Below are 26,646 nucleotides of genomic sequence, written 5' to 3' on the forward strand. Positions count from 1 at the left end.
GAAACATCAGGAGACAATAGTAGAATCTGATGCGGTATGAAATAAGCAGAACTAGGAAAACACTATGAATGACTACAACATTATAAACACAGTGAGTACTGTGCAATTATAACAACCCACTTCAGAAATGAAGAGAATCAGAAAAATGAGAGGTAAAAGGATATAAAGTGTAGATATAGGGTACTGCACATGCTTTCAAATGTCAAATGATATATTGATAGGGTTTATCTTTTTTTGTTTATAAGGAAAGGATAACTGATGAGAACATGGGAGGGAGGGGGGGGAGAGAGAGAGAGAGAGAGAGAGAGAGAGAGAGAGAGAGAGAGAGAGAGAGAGAGAGAGAGAGAAATAATTTACATCCAGAAATCATAGATGTAAAAACAAGACACCAATAAAATGTTAAAAAGTAAATTAAAATGAAGATATTTGAATAGATGATTTCTACTTTAAAATGTCTTCCAGAACTAATGAACACTGAACAAATCAAATGACTTAGAGATGTATTGCCCAGCAGTGCACTACTATAAATGCTCTGGTCTTCATTTCTTTCTCATTCTGATCACTTAACTCAGCCCTGGTTGAGTAGCAATCACGAACAGCATTCCAAGGCTCCAACAGTTCCCATCCTCTTCTCTTTTCCCAAATCATCCAAATTGCCTCCACTAAAGAGATTCCAGATGTGCATTTTCATCCACAACAAATGAAAAATGGGATTAAGTCTCAGTAATGGAAACAGCAATAGTAATTTATGAAAGAAAAGCATTTGAAAATTATACAAAGGCAACTATCAGGGGGGGAAAGAAAGGAAAGGCTAGTCTTAGAATCATAAAATATCAAAGCTTTTTGTTTTGGAGGGAACTTAGCGCTAAATGCATTTTAAAAAAAAGCTAAGTGAAAGACTGACTCAACAACACAGTTTTTGTATTGACATTTGAGTTCTTAATAATACATCAAATATTTCCTGTCCTTAGAACACTGCAACCAGGATTGAAGCAGGAATGAGGTCACACACTGCCAAAAATTTTTTATAGGAACCAGAAGTTGGTGATGAAAGAGATAAACACGTTGACTTCTCTTCTTGATTTACAAAGGAGTTTTTCTCAAGGCAGAGGTGGAGAATAGATGGTTATTGTGGGGATGGACAGGCAAATTCCAGCTGAACTTCCAACCCATTAGAGGACTCCTAAGCTCCAGGACTGGATGAAAATTGATGATCTTGGTTCAGCTCTATAAAGATGCTCAAGCTGGGATGTTAGATTTTTATGGCCTTCACATGAACATGTCATCATAGCCTGGGGGTGGGAGATGATCTGGGCTGGGTCTGTAATGAAAATAGCAATGGTGAATTTGAGGAGTAAGGATTTGTGACCCCGAGTGACCAGGAGTCATAAGATCAAAAGATCACAGGATTAAAGGTTTAAAAGTGAAAGGGACATTTTTTTAAAGTAATTTTTTTCAACTACATGTAAAGCTACTTTTCAACATTCATTTTTTGGGTAAAATTTTGAGTTTCACATTTTTCTTCCTCCCTCCCTTTCCTTTTCCTCCCTCCCTTTCCTCTTCCTCCCCTTGATGGCAAGTAATCTGATGTAGGTTTTATATATATATATATAAATTTATAAAACAAATATGAAAATAGTATGCTTTGGTTCACATTCAGACTCCATAATTCTTTCTCTAGATGTGGATAGTATTTTCTATCACAAGTCCTTAAGAATTGTCTTTGATCACTGTATCCCAAAAAGAGCTGAGTCTATCACAGCTGTTCATCACACTTTGTTGCTGTTAATGTGTACAACGTTCTGGTTCTGCTCACTTCGGTCAGGATCATGTCACCTAGTCTCTCCAGGCCTTTCTGAAGACTTCCTGCTTATGATTTCTTACAGAACAGTAGTACTTACATTCATATATAACTATTTGTTTAGCCATTCCCCAATTGATGGGTATCTCAATTTTCAATTCTTTGCCATTACAAAAGGAGCTGCTACAAATACTTTTGCACATGTGAGTCTTTAATCCCTTTTTAATGATATCTTTGGGATACAGACCTAGTAGTTGGTATTGCATGATCAAAGGATTTGCCCAGTTTTATTGCCCTTTGGGAATAATTCCAAATCACTTTCCAGAACAGTTGGATCAATTCACCACTCCAACAACAGTGCATTTTCCATTTCTGTCATTTTCACCAATCTGATAGTCAACTTCAGAGTTGTTTTAATTTGCATTTCTCTAATTAATAATGATTTAATGCATTTTTTCATATGATTATAGATAGCTTTGATTTCTACATCAGGGATTTCATATCCTTTTACCATTTATCAACTGGGGAATGACTTGCATTCTTAGAAATGTCTTTTGTCAAACACCAGTTGTAAAAATTGTTTCTCAGCTTATTGCATTCCTTTTTTTTTAGTTTTTTTTTTTGCAAGGCAATGAGGTTAAGTGGCTTGCCCAAGGCCACACAGCTAGGTAATTATTAAGTGTCTGAGGCCGGATTTGAACTCAGGTACTCCTGACTCCAGGGCCAGTGCTCTATCCACTGTGCCACCTAGCTGTCCCCTATTACATTCCTTTTGATATTGGCTGCATTGGTTTTGTGAAAAAACTTTTCAATTTAATGCAATCGAAATTATCCATTTTATCTTTTAAATTTTCTTTATCTCTTTTTTGGTCATAAATTGGTCCACTTTTCATAGATCTGACAGATAAACTTTTCCTTGATAACTTAATTGGCTTATATCATCACTTTTACGTCAAAATACTGTACCCATTTCTACCTTATCTTGGTATAGCGTGTGAGATGTTGGTATATACCTAGTTTCTGTCATGCTATTTTCTAGTTTTCCCTGTAGTTTTTATGAGAAAGTGAATTCTTATTCCAGAAGTTGGAACCTTCAGGTTTATCAATAGGTTTCTACACTCATTTACTACTGTTTCTTTTGTACCTAATCTATTCCACTGATCCACCACTTCATTTCTTGTTTTTTGCAAGGCAATGGGGTTAAAGTAACTTGCCCAAGGTCACACAGCTAGGTAATTATTTGGACTCAAGTCTTCTTGACTCTAGGACCAGTGCTCTATTTTTGCCACCTAGCTGCCCCCACCCCAATTTCTTAACGAGTCTCAAACAGTTTTGATGACTGCTGTTTTATAATTTTAGATCTGGTATAGCTAGGCCACTGGGAAGGGACCTTTTAAAGATCACCTTACTCTAACTTTCTTATTTCATAGTTAAGGAAATTTGAGGCCTAGAAAGTTATAACTTAATTAAGGTCACACAGATAAGAAATAGCAGGATCAGGATTTGAAATCAGGTTCTCTGATTCCAGATTCAGTACTTTTTTCATTATAGGTCATAGACTAAGGAGAGGTGCCTTCTCATTTGGGATAGGGAGAGATCCACAAAATCTAGAGGCAAATTTTTGACTCTGGGGAGTGGGCTGTGCAAAGCTGAACAGAAATGAAAGGAATAAGCACATGGCTTTTGACTGAACACTACACCTCAATAAAATCCAGGGAACCAGTTGTCCTGTCAAGTAAGGTGAGAAACTCATTAAATACTTACCCAGATGGACTAGTTCCAATAGGGCCAAAAGGATCAAATCGAGCTCCTGGAGGAACAGCACCAGGAGGAAGCCGGTTGGGGAGTCCAGAAGATGGGTCAATGAGAGCTCTTGGGAAGCCAGATCTCAGGGGGTCCAAAATCATGCCACCTCTTTGACCCCTGAAATAAGAAAGAAACTAGGGCAAATAGTGATATTTTTAGGCAAAGGTAAAGGATACAGGGAAAGATGTTGCCATTTTGGTCCTAACTTGTGGGACAGATAGGAAGTTTGTCTGATGGCCAAAACTGAAATGCAAATCTGGTTGGACAACTGCACACTAATAGGAAGTGAGTAGAGCACACTCTATTGATTGAAATATGAATCATGTTCTGAGCTTGTGTCCTCAGTCCTGAAGGGTAAATTCAATTCGGAAAGGCTACACGAGTCAACAGTAATGTAAACAAATTCTAGAACAAGGGTGGTCAATGGAATTATGCTTTCTAAAGAACCTAACAGTACTCAACCATAGCATTAATTTAACTCAAAATGGTAATTTATTTCTTTTTTATGCTTACATGAGCATCTGTACTATAATCTCTGAAGATACATATCTGGCCCTAAAATGGGAGATTGGCCACTATGTTCCCAAACTTACATGCAGAGCCAAGCAGCTACTAGGTGTTCCCCCATTCCCACCTTTTTTTACTCCCTAGAAAGATCCTGAAGTTGGCATCAACTTGTAAAAGAGATTAATTTTCTAATCCAAATGATTTGGTAAAGAAAGGAATTATAAGGGAAAAGCAAGTGTACAAGATTATCCAATTAAACCCAGGGGAAATCACAAAATATTCACAGCAGAACCTAAGGCTGTTGTAGGTCAAATCCTGCAATACAGTGTCTGACACCAATGATTTGTAAATGGCCCATAATGATTTCTAAGAAGAATATACACTTTAACTTTCTTGGGGCTGGTAACTAATTACATACCCATTGTTCTTTTCAAATTCAGTATCCCTGACAGGTAAGATCTTTCTCCATATCCCCATTTTGCATATGGGGAAAGTGGGGCCAGGAATCAACGGAATAGCTGCTTATATTTCTCCTGCCCTCAAACTCCCCTTCCAGAATCACTCAATGTTAGATCTTGATACCACTTTCCAGCTTGCTATCAAACAAAAGCTCTCCTTCCCAACGTTGGGTGCCAAGAGTAGGATGTGCTATAATTATTTCTGATTTGCTCAGTTCCTCCTACTTCTTCCACTCTGAACCATGACTGAATAGCTCTAAAATTAGAAAATGAGCTGTAGGCAAGGAAAGCCTTGAAAGCAACCTGGAACCTCCACTTACTCAGATGTACTCACCCCAAGGGGTCCAGGTCCTCTCCCCCAACGGCAAAGGGACCCAGGGGATCACGCCTGAAACAAACAAAACACAATTACACCAGAGCCAAGGGGATGTACAACATCAGTCCAGCAGCAGGGCCAAGCATGGTGGCTGAGGAGGCAGGGAGAATATGTATGTGTGTCTGATAGTAGGAAAAGAGACAATAGCCAGCATTTTTATCTTTGAGGAAAGATGGCATTCAAAGGTATGAGCAGTCTTACCAAAAGTCCTTAAAACCTATTTATAGCACAGAGGTGACAATTTTGTCAGTTTCTTGGGGGCACAGGCCTGTTTTCTCTTGATTCTAGGTAAGCCTTTAGTTCTGCCTAATGTAAAATTACTTTTAAAAAAGCTATAAATTAGAATCCTGAAAAACTCATAAATTGGTACTGTTCCAATCAGTTCCTACTAATGAGCTAGGAAGAATTCTGTGGTTTAGAGTGGATACAGCTTTGTTTCCAGGGAGAGGGCTTTACTGATCTAGGTCAGTGGACAAGTCATCAGTCACACAGCACCTGTGAACAGATTAAGATTCCTAATGGACACTATCATCATGCTTCTAGTGCTAAATGGTATCCTCCATAAGCCTCAGAATATCTGTTATTCGTTCTGATCATTCTGAGTTAATGTTAGAGTTGGGGCATGAGTAAGAGAACAAAAAAAACATGAAAGGATAGTTAGAGGGTCATTCCTATAACACTTTAACTTGAAAATAAATACTACCAAGTAGACAGGAGGATCTCTGGACCCATAATTATACAATCTTCTTCAATAATTATACAATAATTATATACAATTATACAATCCTCTTCTCTTTCTATTAGATGTGATCTAAAGGAGTATCCTGGGGAGATTGATTACTTAGTGATTACTGTAGGCAACAAACTTGCTTTCATCTTTTTTTTTGCTCATTTTATCTTCTGGCTCAATAAATTTCCCTGGCCTTTTCTAGAATTTGTTGCACTTTATAACACTTGTCCTGCCCACTCCTTGATTCCCTGGTGGAGGAAGGGGAAGTTGGACTATTCTTGCTCCCCACTGTGACTTGTAGGTTCATCTTCATCTACCTTCTACCATTAATCATTTAGTTATATCCCCTGAGCCCTCATTGTAGCAAGGTAATCCTTTTGTAATTTCCTAATTGACTCACTATCCCACTCATTACAATGGTTTTTTCAAACATTTTCACCCCCCCCCCTTTTAATTTAAGGAAATGGAGTTAAGTGACTTGCCCAAGGTCACACAGCTAGGCAATTATTAAATATCTAAGGCCGGATTTGAACTCAGGCCCTCCTGACTCCAGGACCAGTGCTCTCCCCCTTTTTATCCCTCTTTAGACAAATGAACTCAGGTCCTCTGAGTTCCTCTTCCACCTTCTCAGTGACAACTTTGCTTCATATTTCATGGAGGTTATTTGTTGAAAACTTCCTTTTCTTTCCACCTCAACTCACACCTCTCAGGTACTTTTTTGGGCCACAATTACCAACTTTATCCATCTCACATGATGAGCCAGTTTTCTTCTCCTTACCAAGGCAAATCCCCCAAAATACAAAAGTGATCCCATTCCATTTCTGTTTTCTCTAGCAGGCTGCTCCCTCTATCATCCCTTACTCTCCCTTATTTTTGATCTGTCTACTGGCTGCTACCAACTGCCCACAAACATGCCCATGGCCTGTTCAATCCTCAAAATCTCTTGCTTGAAATTTATCTCTTCTAGCTATATTCCCTCTTCACTTCTTTTGTGGCTCAACTTCTTGAGAAGACCATCTTAATAGGTGTCTCTATTTCCTTTTCTCTCATTCTATTCTTAACTGAGCTTTCTGGCTTCTGACCTCATTATTCACCTGAAACACTTCTCTCCAAAATTACCAAAGACTTCTTAATTGTCAAATCTCATGGCTAGTCTCAATCCTTATTCTTCAGCTTTTGACACTGCTGATCACTCTTCCTCTTCTTGATACTTTCTTCCTTCTAGGGTATTACTCTCTCCTCTTTCTCATTTTTACAGTGTTAGCTACTGAAAAATTCACTGGCTACCCCCATTTGAAAGAGTTAGCAGACCACTTATTGTATCCATCCACCTGGGAGTTAACCATAGTATTGTTTCCCAAGCAATATGTAGCAGATACTCATTGTATTAAGAGAATCTGGGTTTCTTCCCTTGATTCATTTGCAATTTTTTGGCCACTGAGACAGAAGACATGTAAACTAAGATGATGGAGGGGTGTGGGCTTGCATATGCATAAATTAAATGAAACCCTGCACACCATAGACAAATATTTGATTGACATGAGCCAAATCTGTCTATTTAATAGACCGTATGCCTCAATGAGATTTCCTTGGGGAAAAATGTATAGATACAAATTAAAAAATAAGACTAATGGGAGCAGCTGGTGGTACAGTGAATAGAGCACCAGCCCGGGAGTCAGGAGTACCTGAGTTCAAATCTGGCCTCAGACACCTAATAATCACCCAGCTGTGTGACCCTGGGCAAGTCACTTAACCCCAATGATTTGCAAAAAAAAAAAACACCTTGAAAATAAAAAAATAAGAATAATAAGATCCATTTACATATTATTTGTCAGATTCTGAGGAAAAAATTATCTTATATTCTATTTTATATACATGGCTAAGAATCAGAAGATTTAGGTTAGATTCCTGGCTTTTCCAGCTATTTATTGTTTGACCATAGGCAAGTCACAACTCCTTAGAACTTCAGTTTTCTTTCTAAAAAATAGAGATAAAAATTCTTATATCACCCATTTCACATGGATGTCATAAAAAACCCTTTGAAAAAGTGATCCACAGTCTTATGAAAAATTGCTCTAAATCATCACTGATTAGAGAAATGCAAATTAAAGCATCTCTGAGGAACCACCTCACTTTCATATAGGCCAATATGACCAGAAAGGTCATCCTTTCTATTGGAGGGGATGTGGGAAGTCTAATACATTGTTGGTAGAGCTGTGAACTCATCTAGCCTTTCTGGAGAACAATTTGGAATTACACCTAAAAGGCAATAAAAATGTGTATACCCTTTGATCCAGCAATATCACTACTGGGTCTATACCCTGAAGAGATCATAGAAAAGGGTAAAAACACCACTTGTACAAAAATATTCATAGCAGCCCTGTTTGTGGTAGCAAAGAACTGGAAACTGAGTGAATGTCCATCAATTGGGGAATGGCTGAACAAATAGTGGTATATGTATGTTATAGAACACTATTGTTCTATTAGAAACCAGGAGGGATGAGAATTCAGGGAAGCCTGGAGGGATTTGCATGAACTGATGCTGAACAAGATGAGCAGAACCAGAACATTGTACACCATAACAACAACATGGGGTTGATGATCAATCTTAATGGATTTACTCATTTCATCAGTGCAACAATCAGGGATAATTTTAGGGTATCTACAATGGAGAATACATCTATATCCAAAGAAAGAACAGTGGAATTTAAACAAAGACCAAAGACTATTATCTTTAATTTTTTTTTGTTAGATTTTTGCAAGGCAATGGGGTTAAGTGGCTTGCCCAAGGCCACACAACTAGGTAATTATTAAGTGCCTGAGGCCCGATTTGAACTCGGGTACTCCTGACTCCAGGGTCAGTGCTCTATCCACTATGCCACCTAGCTGCCCCTTATTATCTTTGATTTTTAAAAAAAGTTATCTTATTATGTAATTTTGTTATCTCATATTTTATTTTTTCCTTAAGAATATTATTTCTCTCTCAACACAATCAATTCTGATCAATGTATAGCATGGCAACTGCTTTCTGGGGGAGGGGGTGTGTGGAGGGAGGGAAGCAAGAGTGGGGGGAAAAACTGTAAAATTCAAAAAACAATTCATAAAACCCTTTGAAAACTGTAAAGTAAGACAGAAATGTGAGCACTGATGTAGAGACATAAGCTCTTCTACATCCATCTTGCACTTCACAGGTATCTTCATAAATATTTGATCTGCTTTGGTCAGGGACAAGAAACCTCTGATCTGTTGCCATATTGACGCCATGCAGGAAGGGATTCGAAATTCAATAAATCTAGCAGCTCTTTAGGGGTGAATTAATTTAAATGTTTAACCAAATCTAGTCCTTGAATGGCGCCATAAATATCCAAAAGGCTCTTGGTATTTAGGTGGTATTATCCAATTTTACAGGTCAGAAAACTGAGACCCAAAAAGATCAAGTCATTTACCCAAGTCACATAAACAATAACTAGCAGAAGCAGACCTTAAACCCTGGTCTTCTGACTGTAATTTCTTTTTCCACTATACTACGTTGCTGTGAATATTTAGATATACATATAATTGTAAATGACTGTTAAGGGAGGAAGGAGGCAGGAAATAGCAATTTCCCCAATATGCTCTAGCAGATTTAAGGTTTTTCCGGTCATCAGGGACTGAAAAAAGGCTGAGAAACACTATCTTTCCTTACGATATATTCAGGACAAGTTTTTGTGGGGGTACAGAATTTTCATGCCAACATCAATTTAAAAGAGAAGCAATCCTTTTCAACTTCTTCCTTTACCTGTATTACCTAAGTGTTGAAAGCATTTGCTTTTTCGGTTTTATAAGAATCTTTTAATATTTCCTACTAGAAATGCTGCAAAAGGGACCAGATGGGAGATTGGATTAGATAACCTTTAATCATCCCTTTTTTATATAGGTTTTTTTTTTTTTGCAAGACAAATGGGGTTAAGTGGCTTGCCCCAAGGCCACACAGCTAGGTAATTATTAAGTGTCTGAGGCCGGATTTGAACTCAGGTACTCTTGACTCCAGGGCCAGTGCTCTATCCACTGAGCAACCTAGCCGTTCCCAATCATCTCTTCTAAGATTCTGATTCTAACAAAAAACCAGTCATGGAATGATGTATTTTCAGGATCTCTGGTATTCTATTTCCTAGGAAACTTTTGTAGATAATGGCTCCCTTCTCTCTAGATAAAGCTACCAAATGTCTATGGCTCATTACTTGCATGATGTCCTGTACTAAAAAAAAACCCTAAGATACTGCAAGACAACATATATCATATGACAAAAGCCTGGCATACAATAAAAGAAATCAAGTTTAAATAAGGGCTTTCATCCATTATTTTTTTCTTTTTTGGTTTTTGCAAGGCAAATGGGATTAAGTGGCTTGCTCAAGGCCACATAGCTAGGTAATTATTAAGTGTCTGAGACTGGATTTGAACTCAGGTACTCCTGACTCCAGGGCCAGTGCCCTATCCATTGCGCCACCTAGCTGCCCCCATGCATTGTTTTTTAAAAAGTCATCTATAATTAGAGGATATGGAAGTATGCAGGAAGGGTAAACATACACAGAACATATATGAATGTGCATATAGGCATAAAGGTTATACAACTAGTTCTGTAATTTTCATTGTAGAACTTGTGTCTACCTGGTGATTTTAAGTAATCTAGTTTAAGGTCAGTCTGATGAAAACAATACAAATTAAGTCCTAAGTCCCAGGGAAAGGAAAGTTAAATGAATTTTTTGAATCTGTAAGCAGGATTAAGGGCTTATATTTTCAGTCTGCATGTACCCAATATTTTCTCAGCTTAGAATGACATCAACACATTCCTATTCTCTTATAAGGGAAAGCTATAGGCTTTTAAGCAAAAGGATAAGAATACTATCACAGGAGCACAGAATCTTGGGAGTAAAAAAAGAACCTTAGCCCAACCTATACCTGAAACACGAATTCTGCCTCACCTGCTGCTCCTTTAATCTTATAACATTTTTGGACAAGTGATCACCTAGTTTCATCCTATATCTGGATACCTTCAGGACTGGGGAACATTTGATTCTCCCCAGTCTGTTTCAATATTGGATAGTTCTATTAGTTAAGAAAATTCTTCCTCATAATGAATTAAAATTGGCCTCCCCATAACTGCTGATTCTAGTGAAGCCAATGGAACAACCTCAGATATCTGAAGATTTCAGTCAAGCCCTGAGCTCTCTTTCTCAAGGCTAAACATTCTCATTTCCTTTAAGTAAGTAATTGTAGGAGGTCCTTCACATTCTGGTCTCCCTTTTCTGGATATGTTTCATCTTGTCAATTTTCCTCCTAAAATGTGGCACTCACAATAGGGCACAAAGTCCAGATGGGCTCTGAGTAGATTAGACCCCAGTAAAATGCTATTAAAATGGAAGGATGGGGAATAAGGATGGACGGCAGAAAATAAATCTCCCAACAAATAAATTTTTCTTTGGTATTATTAATCTGAATTCAGGACAAATCTCGTTACCAAAAGCTCAAAGGGGCTGCCCAAATTTCTTTACTGTAGTGGAATCTATTATGAAGATTACCAGCTAAGGGCAAGACATTCTTGGGTTGTAGAGAGATTTTTTATTGCAACTTCATGAGACAAGTTTGTTTGCAAATAAGATTTGGGTTCAATTTCTCTTGTGGCCACCAGAAGCCCTACCTCCTGAAATGGTAGCCCCCCCCCCCCAAAAAAAAGGTCAGTTTTATGCTTGAATTAAAAAGTAATTGTGACCAATGCAAAGGTCAAAGATACCATTTGATTTGGAGAAGAAAAAGCTAAGTGGCTGCTTCAGACTTTAAGATTAGGGTATAACCATGGCTGGTAACTGGTAGTTCTCCAGTTTCACTGACAATGGACTGAAAGAGGAGAATCCAGCACAGAATGGATTTGGTTTAGACAGAATAAATTTTCTGACTGTAGGTGAGAAAAAAGGGCTGCTGAGGAAGATTAAGAAAGACCTTTCCCTAATTAACTTGAATTCTTATGTCATATTAAGATTTCGAAGGAGGAAAAGTCTCATTTGGCACAGAAAACTGACCATTGAATTTGTGATGAATAAATTATGGCTTTGTATCCTGGGTTTGACACCTACCATTAGCTGTCACAAGCTAATATTTTTTTGAGCTTTAGTTTTTCTCATTCATCTAATAGGGATAAATAATGTCCAGAGTTATGAGGAAAGTACTTTGTAAACCTTAAAGGTCTATAGAAATGTGAGTTACCATCATCCTCATTTGACAGATAAGGAAAATAAGGCAGAGCAAGGTTAAATGACATACCTGACTAGGATAATGATATATGAAAGTCAGTGTCAGAGCCTCTTAAGACTCAAACTAATGCCCTCTTACCATTACACCACACTGCCTCACATTGAAACATATTCAGAAGCCAAAATATATCTGGGCTGAAAGGGCCTCAAGGACATAGAATATTAAAGCTGGAAGAGATGGACTTTATATAGCTATAACTCATTTTATAAAGCAATCTTGCAAAAAAGGACCCCAAATAACCCATTCTGAACCAATTTTTCTTTTATCTATATTCCCTCACTGTTAATCATGAGGCAGATGGCTGTTAGAAATCTAGGTTATATTTTGAGGATAGTGGATGAGCTTATTTGGGGGAGTAAAAAAAATTCATTAATACAGCTTTTGGGGCTCAACAGCCCAAGGTGGAGTGGGAACTAGATACTTCTTCCACAGAACTCAAGTCAGCAGCTGCCTCTAGAGCCCAACAGATGCCATTAAGATAAATCATTAGGTGGCTAGCCCATGGCTCTTTTGGCCCCAAATGACCATGATGGGAAAGGGCAAAAGAAAGGGTTTGGGGACAACCATTTACTGGTATGGAATTTCTCCCCAACTCTTGCTTTTGGGGATGTTGTAATTAACACCCATCAAAACCAAATAGAAGGCCCAGCTGCTTCGATTCCCTTTTCCTTTTCTCCCTTCCAGTCCCACCCCCAGGGTGGGCATTTGAGGGGAAATAAAAAGGTGAAAGTGTGTGAGTTTGGTTGCTAAGCAACTTGACAGTTAGGTTATAATAATGGAATTAGTGTCATTACTGACATCTGTGCTGACAAAGGAGGGTGTGTGTTGGAGGGAAAGTGGGGGAGGGGTGAAAGGAAAGAATTCAACTATATGGATAAGCATACAAAGTAGAGAGAAACATGCTTACACTTCATCCCAAGACTTGGAGCTTCTGTCATTGCTTGGGAGAGATCATCCTATCATCCATCAGGCCCAAAGAAGAAGGTTTTTATTGAAAAGCTGAAATGTATTTCTTCTGAGTTTATACTCTCTCAACCCCAAATGGTTTGCACTTCCTCCTTGAGTAACATCTGCTTAGAACAGAAACCCTCTAACCTCTGTTTGAATCTCTGTCTCCCTTTATGAATTGAACCAATTTCATCCTTTTTTTCTTTCTCACCAGCCAGGCCCAAATACAAGTGCTGAAGATTAAAATGCTCCCATGGTCTAAAAATGGCTATGTGTGAGGCATGATTACTGCTGGCACTGCACTTGCCTGTTTGGTCTCCTGGACTTTGGTTCAATTTCCCTTGTGGTTCATGGAATGATGTCTGTAGTGCTTGGAGATGGGAAGGGAGAAAAGACCTCCACACTCTTCCTCTAATCCATTCTGGAAGACTGCAAAAGCCCATTTTTTTTTTAAAAACAGAACTGCTTTCCTATTAGTTTCTTTTCTTACCCACATTCAAAAATCTTCAATGACCCTTCCCCTCCATTGCCTAAGCTAATATATCCTAGCTCCTCAACTCTGAATGGTTCTCTACAATAATTTGGGCCCCACTGAGTTAATGTGAGTGATTTATTATTAGCTCTGGGACTGAATTCAAATCATAATTCTGTTTCTTTCACTATCTTATGTAACACTGGGCAAATCACACCATCTTTGGGCTTCAGTTTTCTCATCTATAAGCAGGGAAGGAGTTAAATATGATAACCAAGGTTCCTTTCAACTCAAAATATTATGAATTCATCTTTAGTCTTCCAAAACTTCCTTACATGCATTTGCATTCTGATCAAATGAGCACAATTAGAAAAACTTAATTAACATTTTTTTAAAAAAACTTAATTGTCAAAGTAAATTTGGTTTATTACTCAGTGGCAAGGCCATGTGCTCAGCCACTGAGATACAAAGCTTGTCCCTCAAGGAGCTTATGTTTTAGGACAGGGCTGTCCAAAATGTGGCCTGCAGCATGTAGCCCACAGGGCAATTTTATGCAGCCCACCTGTGGATTTACTAAATGCTTTTAGCAAATGAAGCCAAGCTACTGCAGAGCTTTCACTAAAACAGCAAATCAAAATATACTGTCTATTGTTTCAATAAAAACTTTAAAAAATAAAGTTGGACAGTCTTGTTTTAGGAATATCAAGATGTAACATAAATATGAGACATGACTAAATTGTGATCAGAGATAAAAAGCAATATGCTCCATGAAAACTTGAGGCAAAAGAGTTGCTTTCAACTGGGGAAGGTTTCCCTCTAGAGAGGAATTGGTACTCTAATACAGCCTTTAAAAAGAGAGAAAAGGATAAAGTGTTATGTGATGGAGATATAAAGATAGTTATGTTTCAGTCTCTTCCCCCTTAGGAGCTTCACAGTTAAACCGGAGAAAAAAGGAGATATGCTCCCAAAGATGGACCATAGGGTTGGAGTGGTTAGATGACTTTAAGAATTAGCTGACTGTTCAACATGTCTTAGGCTTTTCAAAAGCACTGTGTTTCACCTGGGGTGACTTGCCTCTTCCCCTCTACCAAAACTCTACCTATTCTTCAGTCTCACCTCCTCTGGATGCCTACCTAGATGGCTTGCAACCATAGACATCAGGTTCTTTTAACAACTCTGCAAAAACTAACTTTAGGCTTAAATTAGTAATTTCCTATACTTATGATATCTTTTGTTATTTATCTTGATACCTATACATCTTGACTCTTTGCAATTAGGTTGTAAGGTATTTAAGAGTAGAGAAATAATTGTAATTTTTCCTCTGCATTTCAGCATAGTATTGAATATACAATACTGTACATGACACACCTTTTCAATATTTGTTGAATCACTGATCTGTCTTACTTAATAACCTATTCTTTCAGATGGCTTGTGATTTGAAAAAAAATGATAAGCATCATCACTACAAATTTCTTGTCATGCAATAAACAAATAAATTATTGGGAAAAAAACCCACTTACTATGGATGATACCTCAAGGATTCTTTTAGAAAGTCAACAGTTTTAGGAACCTTAATTCCCATTGGTGCTTACAGAATCTTAGGGCTGGCAGAGATCTTAGACATCTTCTAGTTCAATTCTCTCATTTTATAGAGGATGAAATTAAGTACCAGAAAGAAAATTCCAACACTTGTTAAGAATCATGGAATGGCAAAGTTACAACTAAAACCCAAAGTTCTAAACTTCAATTTCAGGATTAGAACTCAATCCTAGATTTTGAATCCCAATCTAGTATTCTTTCTACTCCAAGGTGCCAGATTATAAAACTCTTGCACATAAAGGATATTCACAAAATACCTTTTGTTCTTGAGAAAATAGCACTGGTCAATCTAGACCACTACAGCAGATTAGTACATTGCTTAAGCTTCTATTGACAAAAGAGGACCTTAATGCATCTTCCAATAACTCAAAATGCAAAAACTAGTAAAGTTAACAATTATGGGCAATCAGAAATTTCTAAACTTATCTTAGCAATTCCAGATTCTCCTGTCTTCGATCCATCATCACGCAGCTGCCAAAATAATATTCCTTATGTTTAAATATGCTATCTTTCCTGCTCAAAAATCTTTAGTAGCTTCCTCCTACCTAGAAGAGAAAAACCTAACTACTTCTCCAGTCATTTATGACTCTTCAACATCTAGTTTCAACCTACTTTTTCAACTTGTTTCCCCTTATTCTCCTTCACATCCCCTATATTCCAGAACAACCTGGACTACTTTTTCTGATCTCACTATTCTTATCCTTTCCACTCCCAAAGCCCTGATTTGGCCGCTTTCATCCTTGAAAAGCACTTCTTCCCAAGTTCTACTTAAAAGAAATCCTTTTCATCCTTTAGAGCTCACTTCAGGGATCACTTCCTTCCTCTAATGCAATCCAACAAGTGTCTATTTAGCCATCTACTATGGTCAAGTTACATTTTATTGAGGTAATGTTTATGTAAATAGGTCATGTGTATGACAATTGGAGGACAGAGTACTAACAAATAAGGGGAAGAAGCAATCGTTGACCTTGATTTCCCTCTAGCCAAAAACCACTAGCTCTTTTCAAATTTTCTTACAATAAAGACTAGATGTTTCCTTTCTTCATATTTCATGCTACTACTTCATATTCTACTTCTTTGTATACCTATCACAACCCATCCTATAGGGTCCTAAGGGATAAGTAGGGCTTATATCATTTTTGCATCCCCAGGGGTCTAGCAGAGTTCCTGGTAAATAGACAGGACAAAAAGAGACAGAAAAGTGCCATTCAATTCTCTCTTACAACCAGCAAGAGGACCACAACAAGGACAAAAAAGTGCCAAGTAAGGGTACTCACTCGGGAGATTAAGAGGTAGTTTTGTGCAGGGCTTTAGCTACATAACGGTTGTGACCTCCTTCGTGTTACATACTGCCAACTCTGTACTTACCAAGGAGGCTGCCTATTGACCTGTGGGTGGTGAGGGGGAATGCGGAGAGGGTCGTAGTCTCTAGAGATGGCGGGTTGGAACTCCCGAGAGGAACTGGCTGAATCACTTTTGCTCAAAGAGTTGTAGATGGGAAAAATGAGACCTGAGACAATCCGTGTCTGGAGCTCTTTGCTGTTCTTGTAGACTCTGTGGGATCGAGAGGAGTAGTCAAACACAGATACATTTAGTTGGCTAGCAATCTTAAAGAGGGTGGGCTTAAGGGCCGCCTGGCAGCTCCTGGGCAGGCGAGCAGCCTTGGCACCTGGATGTGGTTTGGCCGCCCGGTGGCCCTTACTAGAGGAGGTAATAGCCTGGCGTCTCCGAGTTTTTGGGCGATGCTTCTTCGGCATCTGAGTTGCCCCTCCTCCTTTACTGCCCCATTAGAAAGAGCTAAGGGGGGCAAAGCGGGGGGATCTGAGTGACAGAGAGCATGTTGCTTTCAGCATGTTGGCTCCCTGAGGACTCATCCACTAGCTCTCCATTGTGTGTTCATCCTATGTCATGAGGCTGCATCACCTGGGAAAAGGTATGGAAGGGAAACAAATAATAACCACAAGGAGCATGGCTCAAACCAGGACAGGAGGGAGGACTTTAGAAGGCTATAGGCCCAGTTCTCACTCTAACTTATTAAATGTTCTCTTTGATAACTCTCTTCACTTGTATAAGAATAATAATAGGCATTTCTTACCAACCAAACACAGAGTGCTGGAATGGTTTGGGACATAAGATGTGGATGCTTGAGAGAATTATACTCCCAAGTACCATATGGTAGAAAAAGTTCTGGAATAAGAGTCTGGGGATATATATTCTAGCCCTGGCTCTGCCACTAACAATTTGCTGTATGACATCAGGCAAGTCCTCTTCTTTCTAACCCTGAAATGTAAGAGTAAGATATGGTCTTGAAAGGTCACTTTCAACTCCAATATTTTAGGATCCCAGCATAAAATAGTTTTTTTTTACCAGACATTTGGATCCCTCTTTTACTTTATTTGAATTAGACTAAAAGGGATTCTCCCCAAAGTCTAGTAATTTCAAGAACATTTGATTCAAAGCAACAGTAAAAGATTTTGTGTAATATCATTTGCCTTTCATGATATAATTACATAATTCCAGAATTGTAAATCTAGTATAACTCCCTCTTACCTTTAACTTCTTTTCTATCACCCACAGAGTTAATGAAATTATGCTCCTTAAAGCATAGGTCTAACTTTATCATCTCCCAAATCAAAAAATCTGCTTCCAACAAAATACAAAATTCTCAATTTGGAACTCAACACCCTCCAAAATATGAGTTTCCAGTCTTATTTCCTATTAACCACCTCCCCCACCCCAACACTCCCTGTTCCAGTCTAACTGGCACCCTATCTATTCTCCCCACACATGACATCTCTCCACTCCACATATGGGCTTTTCTTGATACTAGAGTGGCTAGTCGTTCTAGTTATATTATACAGATGAGGAAACTGAAACAAACATGGTTAAGTGATTTGCCTGGAGTCACAAACTAGTAAGTGTCTAAACATGGATTTGAACTTAGGTCTTCTGACACTAGGCCCAGTGCTCTCTCCACCATACCAGAAAACTGGCCCTGGAATACCTAGCTTCCTTCAAAGCACAACGCTCAAGCCACTTTCAATATGGATCCTTTCCTTAGTTATTCTTAATTGCTAGCATATTCTTCCCTTTGAAATTACATTGTGTTACTTTGTCTTTATTTGTAAATACGTAATACCTCTAACTTAATGTAAGTTGATTGAGGGCAGGAACTGTTTCATTTTTTTTTAAAGTTTTTGCAAGGCAATGGGGTTAAGTGACTTGCCCAAGGCCACACAGCTAAGTATGAAATGTCTGAGGCCGGATTTGAACTCAGGTACTCTTGACTCCAGGGCCAGTGCTGTATCTACTGCGCCACCTAGCCACCCCAACTGTTTCATTTTTAGTCATTGTATCCCTAGCTCCTAGTGTAATGCCCTGCACATGTTGATTTGAATTTTGCTGATAGATTCATCTATAACATTTCCAGCAAGTATTTATATTGCCTGTGCCTAACTTCTTCAATGATGTCTGTGATTAGCTTCTCTTTACAAAGGAGATTTCTATTTAGGTATGGGTTGAAGCTAAAAGATCTCTGAGGTATTTTTAAGCTAAGAGATTCTGTTAACTCACTTTAAGAGGCAGTCCATTCCTTTTTGAGACAATTTTGATTGTTAAACATTTTTTCCTCTCTTTCACAAAGATAGTCCCTCAATTATCTGAAGAAAATCATGCTACACTCCCCCCAAGTATCATAAGTTTTCCAAACTTAACTCTAGTTCCTTCAACTAATTCCTAGTATAGGTTAGTAACAGGACTAGAAACCATCCTGGTGGTCCTGTTCAGGAAGGGAACCAATTAATTCATCAATGTTCTTCCTAAAATTTAGCATTCCAAACTAGATATAAAAACTCAGATGGGAGCAAGGGCAAAGCACAAACAAAGCTATTCCCTTTTTCATTCTGGATGCTGGGTTGCTGCAGGTTAGTAATAAAGGCTGAAGGAGCAGGAGTTTATTTCCCTATTTTTACAAAAATTTGGCAATGGCAAAAGAAACCTACTACTTAATTCTGCGACATGAAGTCAGGGGTGCAGTAAGGAGTAAAGCATCTTTGTATTCACTTATTCTTCACCATCTATAAATATTTGTGGTTTGACTGGCACAAATCCCTAAAGCAAAGTATAGATGAGAAAACAGAAGCAAAGATAGATTGACTATACTAGCTTATTTTGTTTTGCAGACTCTGGATATTCCTTATTACTCACTCTCCTCTATTTCTTCCCTAGATGTTAGCTACAAAAGGCAAGGGGAATAGGGTGGATCTATCCAAAATATGGGTCTCACACACAACCAACTCTCAAATACACATGCTAAGGGGTTGGGAAAGGAAACTTGTCCAGTTAATTCAAAGGACAGAGACTCTATACCCATTCATTTTCCTCACTGATTAATTCCTCTATCTTTTGGTTCTTTGGAATTCAAGAATCAGCTTAAACCATATCATTTTAGGCTATTCTTATATAATTTCAGAGATAAAGAATACAGAAAGTTGACCTGCCCAGGAATACATGGTATTTTATAAAACTTCTCTTTCAAGTATTTCTTTTCTATTATACTTCCACTGCAAATAATTTTATGGATATAGAACATAATCAATAAATGGCTAATTTCAATTTAAGTCAACAAAAATTTATTGGGTCCTCTGACTGGGGACAATGATTAATAATGGAGCAGCTAGGTGGTACAGCAGATAGAGCACCGGCCCTGAAGTCAGGAGAACTTGAATTCAAATCTGGCCAATAATTACTTAGCTGTGTGACCTTGGGCAAGTCACTTAACTCCATTGCCTTGCAAGGAAAAAATAATAAAGACATGATCCCTGAATTTCAGGATGTATAGAGTCTAATTCATGAAATTCAACAGGCAGAGAAATAACTCATAAATGCACAATTACAATACCTAGAAGAGGAAAATATCATAAATAATTTGGAAAAGTTAGAAAGGGGAAAAGAGACAATATGACTTGAATATGATATACATCAAAAAGAATGGAGAGAAACCTGACAGTTGGATATGGGAAAGAAGTTGTAAGGAAAAAAAAATATAAATAAAGATACAGAAACAGTAAAACCAAAGGAGTGTTTAAAGAATGGTTCATAATTCTTTATTGCTGGTTAAATTGTGAAAGACTTAGTAGTGAGGCAGGAGAGGCAAGTTGGGGACAGATTATGGTGGATCTCAAAGAATACAAACTAAGGAGTCTGGACGCAATGGGGTATAACATGATCAAGTTTGAGCCTAGGAAAACAGAATAAATTATATGATTTGAGTTTTAGTAAATTTATCTGGCTTATGGAGAATGTCCCAAAGCTATTCTGGCAAAAATCAACCTCAGATTTGCTGCTAAGATATCATACAAGGATATGCATGGATATACCAAGGATATATCCTTGGTTCAAGGATAACCAAGAACTTTAACAGCATCTATGAGGTACAAATCTATATTAGTTTCAAACAATTCCTTGGACTGTCTCATCCAGCTCTATTCCATTATTCTATATTATCTTTCCATTAATTGTCTGATCGCTTCTTACACTATATGAGTGTCCTGGAGGAGGGGCAATTATTGGGAGTACCTGTGGAAGTCACCCAGGTGTTCACCATCCACAAAATCCTCCACGTTCAGGGTCAAGTCCACCACCTGTTGTGACTTACATTCCTGGGGAATTGCAAAGGGAAAGCAAAGTTAGGGATCAGGAGGAGGTTGCCAGAGACCCAGAGGGAATCCAGGGCACACCATCCCAATCTAAGACACAAGAGCCTGGCTGAGAGATCCTTAAGAGAAAATTTGAGTTTATGAAGCACTGGAATGGCAAAGATCCAGTTCTAATCATTTCCCCTGATTCTACCTTATGCTTTGGGAATATTCTGGGTTATTCTGTTTCATACCTCTAGCTGGAAAGAAAAGTGGTTATATAAATTCAAAGGGGAATCCCTAAGGCAATCTCCTTTCTTCACCTTTTTACTCTAGTTTAAAGGCTGCCCCCAGTTCTTTGAATTCTCAGGGATTTTCCCAGAGAACATATATTATTTAGATGAGAACAATTCTGGCACAATATCAGAACTCAACCTATCATTTGTCTTCTAATTGGCCCTAAGATTTCTTCAGGTTTTTTAGAAACTTCCTTTAGATAAACCACTTCACCATTAACTTTATTTTTTTTATTTTTAAGTTTTTTTTTTTTTGGTAAGGCAAACGGGGTTAAGTGGCTTGCCCGAGGCCACACAGCTAAGTAATTATTAAGTGTCTGAGACTGTACTCGAACCCAGGTACTCCTGACTCCAGGGGCCAGCGCTTTATCCACTACGCCACCTAGCTGCCCCACCATTAACTTTAGATGGATACCAATAAAGTATTTCAGGTTATTGCCTTACATATGTTCCACTTCCCCCATTTCTCACTTCACAGATAAAATGAGCTTTCTATGATCACTCACTGCTGTATATTTTTCTTAAATCTATTTCTTTTAAGTTTTAAGCATCTGTAGATTTAGAACTGGAAGGACTTTAGTGATTATTTAGTCCAACCCCTTTGTTTTTCACAGATGAGGGGAATATATGTATACAAAGAGGGGAAACAACTTGTCTAACATCACATAGTTATGGAGAAGAGCTAGGATTGGAACCAAGTCTTTTGACTCCAAATCTAGTGTACTCTTTCCACTATACCCTACTGCTTCTCCAGTACTGGTCACAGTTCAGATATTATTACCCTGACTGATATTCTGATATTCTACAATGACACCATTAATATAATAAAATCCTGCCATAATCATGCCATTTATAACACTGTTCCTAAGGAACTAACAATTAACCATAAATTCAGATTCTAATAGAATCATTTACCAATATTTGGCAGTGTGTGAAAGTGTTCTGGGATCTGGGTACATAGGCTCACCCTATTTACATATCATCTGTGTTTTTTAAAATTTTTGATCAGAACCTTTTTTAGACTGAAAGAACAGACCTACTCCCTTATCATGGAAGTCCTGCCTGTCTCCCACCCATTCCTTTGAAAATAGACCTTGAAACTGTAGCAAATTAAGTAAAGGCTCAATCCATCATATCTGACTGGTTGTCATATATATCTCCATTCAGCAGGCTCTTGTAGAATTGGGCTTAATTGCAGAGGACTCACCAAAGCATTGATAATCATGCTATCATCCACCATGATGGCCTTCAGAAGGAGTTCCTTTGTGGAGTCCTTATCTGTGGATTCATATCGAAGGACATACAGATCTTTATTGGCATTCCACCCAGGAGGCAGTAGCTCAGATTTCTTATCATCTGGACCTGGCTGTGAAGATATAGGGAGTAGGGTATAAGTGAAAATGAGAATTTCTAGAGTTTTCTTAAGGGCAGAATAACTGCCCACTCTAATGGTTTTAAAAAACATTTGTGGAAGTTGCTGGGTGTTCTGGTTAGTTTCCAAAATGGAGCTAGGAGGGAAACTTCATTTATTTGCTCTGTGCAAAAATTCATCCCATTTCAGAAGACTATGTAGAATAGCAACTGAAAAACAAACACACATATTCAGGTAGCCCTTTTCTTTAATTAAATTGCCCATGGCCTATAACTCTCATTCCAGTCAAAATTCTCTCTCTGAATAAAGATAACCAGATTTATTTTCCACATAGCAACCATGGAAATTTTATGTACTGCATGAGAGTAATTTTGTGTTTTTAGGTATATAGAGATCATGCATTGATATTTAAAAGATTTATTTAAAGATGCAGAATCCTTCTTGGTATTAGAAGGAACACTTAGGAATAATTTGTTTCAAACCTTTTAAAAGATCAGGACACAGGGAAGTGACTTGCCTAAAGCCACATTCCCAGCCAGAGGCAGAACCAGAACTGAACCCAGACCTCCAATCTTCTTTCTGCTACAACATGCTGACTAGATAAAAATCAACATTTGCATATTGTGAGGTTACCAGCCTTGGTTTTGCAAACTCCAAAGTGCTAGATTTTTTACACTGGGTGTGAAATTCTGAAATGAAAAAATTCTGAAAATATATTAGTACATTTTCTAAAAATACAGATCATAAACAACTCTCAAGTGGGTGATTAAATGGTAAAAAAGGACTCTAAAATAAAACAGCTGGGCTGCTATAAACTCCAAATAGACAGGAATTCCTGGAATAATTTCAAAATGATCTGGCTGAAAGACAAGTAGCTCAGAGGCCTAAAAAGGGCAGAAATGAAACTGAAGGAAACACAAGTGAAATTCAATAGCTTGTATAATTCAATAATGAAAGTGAAAGAGAAAATCAACATGACATAGTAGAATCTAGAATAATTAAATTTGAATTTAGATGTCCTCTGTCCAGTAATTACTAGCTATGCTGACTCTATACAAATCATTTCCCTTCTTGAGACTTGGTCTTCTCATCTATAAAACTGACTACTATTTACCTTACAGGGGCAGTCAGGACAGCTTTGTAAACCATAGAAATTACTGGAAACCATGAGTTATTACTAATTGGCTAATAAAATAAGGGGAAGGTAAAATGGAAAAAGTAGATTTTGGTTTGAGGGTGCTTTCCAGTTTGCTAAATAATTTCTTTCAAATAATATTCAATAACTTTCTACTAAACAACACTTACTAGGGGACCCTCTATTTTCCTCCAATTTCCCATCCTTTTCATCTACTGGTAGGGAGAGTTGGAGTTTGTAAAACAGTATAACTGTAGTCAGCCTGTCTCTAAGCAAGGTGGAGTCTAGACTGCAGGGAAAAATTACTCCAAAATTCATCTCTTACACTTGCCAAGCTGGAAAACAAAGATAAAAAAACAAGAGGAAAGGTTAGCTTAACCTAAGTTCCTAAATGAATTTCAAAAGATAAACAGACTGGTTTATGTTGTCTCAGACTTTTATCAGAGTGACACAAACCAACAGAAGATACAACCCATGCCATTAATTTAGAGTCCAAATGTTAATTCTTTTCAATAAAGGGGCCAATTTAAACCAATTTTTTTCTTGAATCTAAAAACTAAATAAAATAAACATTCATTTCTGTTCCACAATAAAACAGGATTTATGTATGAAACTGTAAATTTCTATCATGCATAAAGCCTGTCTTTCCTTTTAAGCATATAATAAGATGAACATGTAACTTTCAAATCTGTTCTTGTCTGTTCCTCCTGATTTTCCTTTTCTCCAATATGAATTTTTAAAAAATGCTTCAAAGATGCTCTCTTCTTTCTTTTGTTTTTTGGGGAGGGTGCCAGTGGGGCAACTATCTTTAGCTTCCTTTCCTTATAATCTGTCCAAATTGAAAGAAAAAAAAGGAAAGAAAAAGAAAATCCTTGTAGAACATATGCATACTCAGGTAATAACACCAACAGGCAACAATAATAACACCAACAAAACTCCCATACTGTCTAAAAATGAATATCTCATTCTGCCTTTTGAATCCATCATAAAGGGGTTCTTTGCAATAGGAACAGGAATAGGAGTGAAAAGAGAAACAGGAAGAAGCTTGAAGATTATTTCCTCAGGGAGAAAAAAGAAGGTTCTTTCTCTAGCTTTAAATAACCACAAAAGAAATGTTAGGTAGAAAAGCCCAAAGTCTTTTTATTTGATTTTAGAATGCTATCATAGAGTCAAAATAAGAAAGTTTAGCAGTGATTTCATCATTCTATTCCCCGACAACACCCTTGGCCTGTGGATCACCCCAAATCTGGCTTAAACTGAAAGAAAGGAAGAAAGAAAGAAAGGAAGAAAAAAAGAAAGAAAGAGAGAGAGAGAGAGAGAGAGAGAGAGAGAGAGAGAGAAAGAAAGAAAGAAAGAAAGAAACCATATCCCCAAAGAATATGGTGATGAATATTTGGAATGCATAAGTATAGTGGAAAGAAAAAAAGTGGTGAAGGGTTAAAAAAGAAAGAAAGAAAAAGAAAGAAATCATATTCCCTAAGAATATGGCAATGAATATTTGGGAGTAGAGAAGCATATTGGAAGGAAGAAAAAGTGATGAAGGGTTGAAAAAGAAACTATATTCCCAAAGAATATGGTGATGAATATTTGGAATAGAGAAAGTATAATGGAAGGAAAAATGCGATGAAGGAGAAAGAAAAATTAAGAAAGAAAGAAAGAAAGAAAGAAAGAAGGAAGGAAAGAGAATGAAACTATATCCCCAAAGAATATGGTGATGAATATTCAGAATAGAGGAAGTATAGCGGAAGGAAAAAAAGAGTGGTGCCGGGGCCGTGGATGCGAGACTTTGGAAGGATGCGGTCCCAGGTAAGAAAGCGTAAGGCAAGGCCGGCGACCGGGCCTCGGGAGCCCCTGGGTGGGGGGTGTGAGTGGGTCTGGGCCGGCCCCGCCTGGCCAGGGCTGGCGCCCGTCTCGGCCCGGCCCGGTCCTACCCGCCCAGGCCCGGGCCCCGCTCTCTCCGCAGCCAGGAGTCGGGGCAGCGCACGCGTCCGCGCGCCCGGAGGCGCCGGGGGCGGGGGCACGGGGCCGGGCCGGGGCTGTACCTGGTCGCCGGTGCCCAGGGCTTGGTAGCCCTGGGTGACGAGCTGCCAGTGCACAAAGCAGACGAGCGCGTCCTGGCGGCAGGTGATCCCCGGGGCCGCCGAGGCGTAGAGCAACTCCAGGCCGGCCATGACCTCCCCGCAGCCGGACGCCCGCCGACACAAACGTCAAGTCAGCCCCGCATCGGTCCAACGGCCCGGCCTCTCCGGCCTGTCGGCGGGCCCCGCCCCGCCCCGCCCCGCCCCCGCAAGGGAAGCCGCGCGCAGACTGCGCAGGCCCGGTCCCTCGCAGCCACGGGCCCGGAGGGAAACTCGGTGCCCTGGCCTCGGGTTCCGGAGCCCGAAAGGACTCCTCCCTTCCCTCCTACTTTTCTGCTCGCGCTTGCCGCGTCGGGGATCCTCGAGGGGCGGGAAGGGAGAGCCGAGGGCTGGCGGCGGGGCGGCGGCGAGCGCGCGCCTGGGCCGCCCGGCGGGGCTGGGGCTCCGCAGCTCCCGAGCAGGGGGAAGGGCTTTTAGGAAGATCTCGCGAGACCTCTGCCGCTTGTGCGGAAGGAGGAAATGAGAAAGCAGGGAGGGGGGCGCCTCTCAGAGCAAGCGCCAAAGGGGTCCCAAGTTACAGCCCAGAGGAAACCGGAAGCAGCCGGACCCCGACCCAGTTAAATTAATCGATGATGGAAAATGGGGCCCATGGATAGATGGATAGTGACTGCGCCACCAAGGAGAACCAAAGAGCCTAAAATAGTTTTGTCAACAAATGCGAGTTACAAATTTGAGGACTATGGCAGCCAGAGGCCACGCTGATAGCTTTTTCTTTTCTTTTTTAATTTTTGCAAGGCAATGGGGTTAAGTGGCTTGGTCATTATTAAGTGTGTGAGGTCGGATTTGAACCCAGGTAACTCCTGACTCCAGGGCCGGTGCTCTATCCACTGCGCCACCTAGCCGCCCAACAATTCTAAAAGACTTGTGATGGAAAAATGCCATCCACATCCAGAGGAAAAACTATGGAGCCTGAATGCAAACCAGAGCATATTATTTTCACTTTTAAAAATTGGTTTTATAATTTTTCTTTCTCATGACTTTTTCCCCCATTTGTTCTGATTCTTCCTTCACAACATAACTAATATGGAAACATGCTTAACTTCACTGTAAATATGTAACCCATATCAGATCACTTGATGTTATG

General features: G+C 39.0%; 1 protein-coding gene across 3 annotated transcripts; it reads right to left on the reverse strand.

Annotated features, from left to right (window-relative positions):
* Positions 1–718: 718 nt before the first annotated feature.
* PSMF1 (proteasome inhibitor subunit 1) lies at positions 719–25,717 on the reverse strand. 3 transcript variants are annotated; one of them, XM_074211788.1, is made up of 7 exons: positions 25,467–25,712; positions 22,125–22,283; positions 20,563–20,645; positions 16,354–16,539; positions 4,907–4,960; positions 3,566–3,724; positions 719–1,321 (listed from the first exon to the last, which is right to left on the reverse strand). In XM_074211788.1, the coding sequence occupies exons 1-7, from the start codon at positions 25,593–25,595 to the stop codon at positions 1,270–1,272; spliced, it is 822 nt and encodes a 273-aa protein (XP_074067889.1). In that variant the 5' UTR covers positions 25,596–25,712; the 3' UTR covers positions 719–1,269. The 3 variants fall into 3 exon arrangements, with proteins under 3 accessions (XP_074067889.1, XP_074067890.1, XP_074067891.1); XM_074211789.1 differs by lacking the exon at positions 719–1,321 and adding an exon at positions 13,222–13,343 and having other exon boundaries at positions 3,623–3,724; positions 25,467–25,716; XM_074211790.1 differs by lacking the exons at positions 719–1,321; positions 3,566–3,724; positions 4,907–4,960 and adding exons at positions 12,902–12,922; positions 13,222–13,343 and having other exon boundaries at positions 25,467–25,717.
* Positions 25,718–26,646: the final 929 nt, after the last annotated feature.

Source organism: Macrotis lagotis, chromosome 1 (genome assembly GCF_037893015.1).
Source record: "Macrotis lagotis isolate mMagLag1 chromosome 1, bilby.v1.9.chrom.fasta, whole genome shotgun sequence".
NCBI classification, from domain to species: Eukaryota; Metazoa; Chordata; class Mammalia; order Peramelemorphia; family Peramelidae; genus Macrotis; species Macrotis lagotis.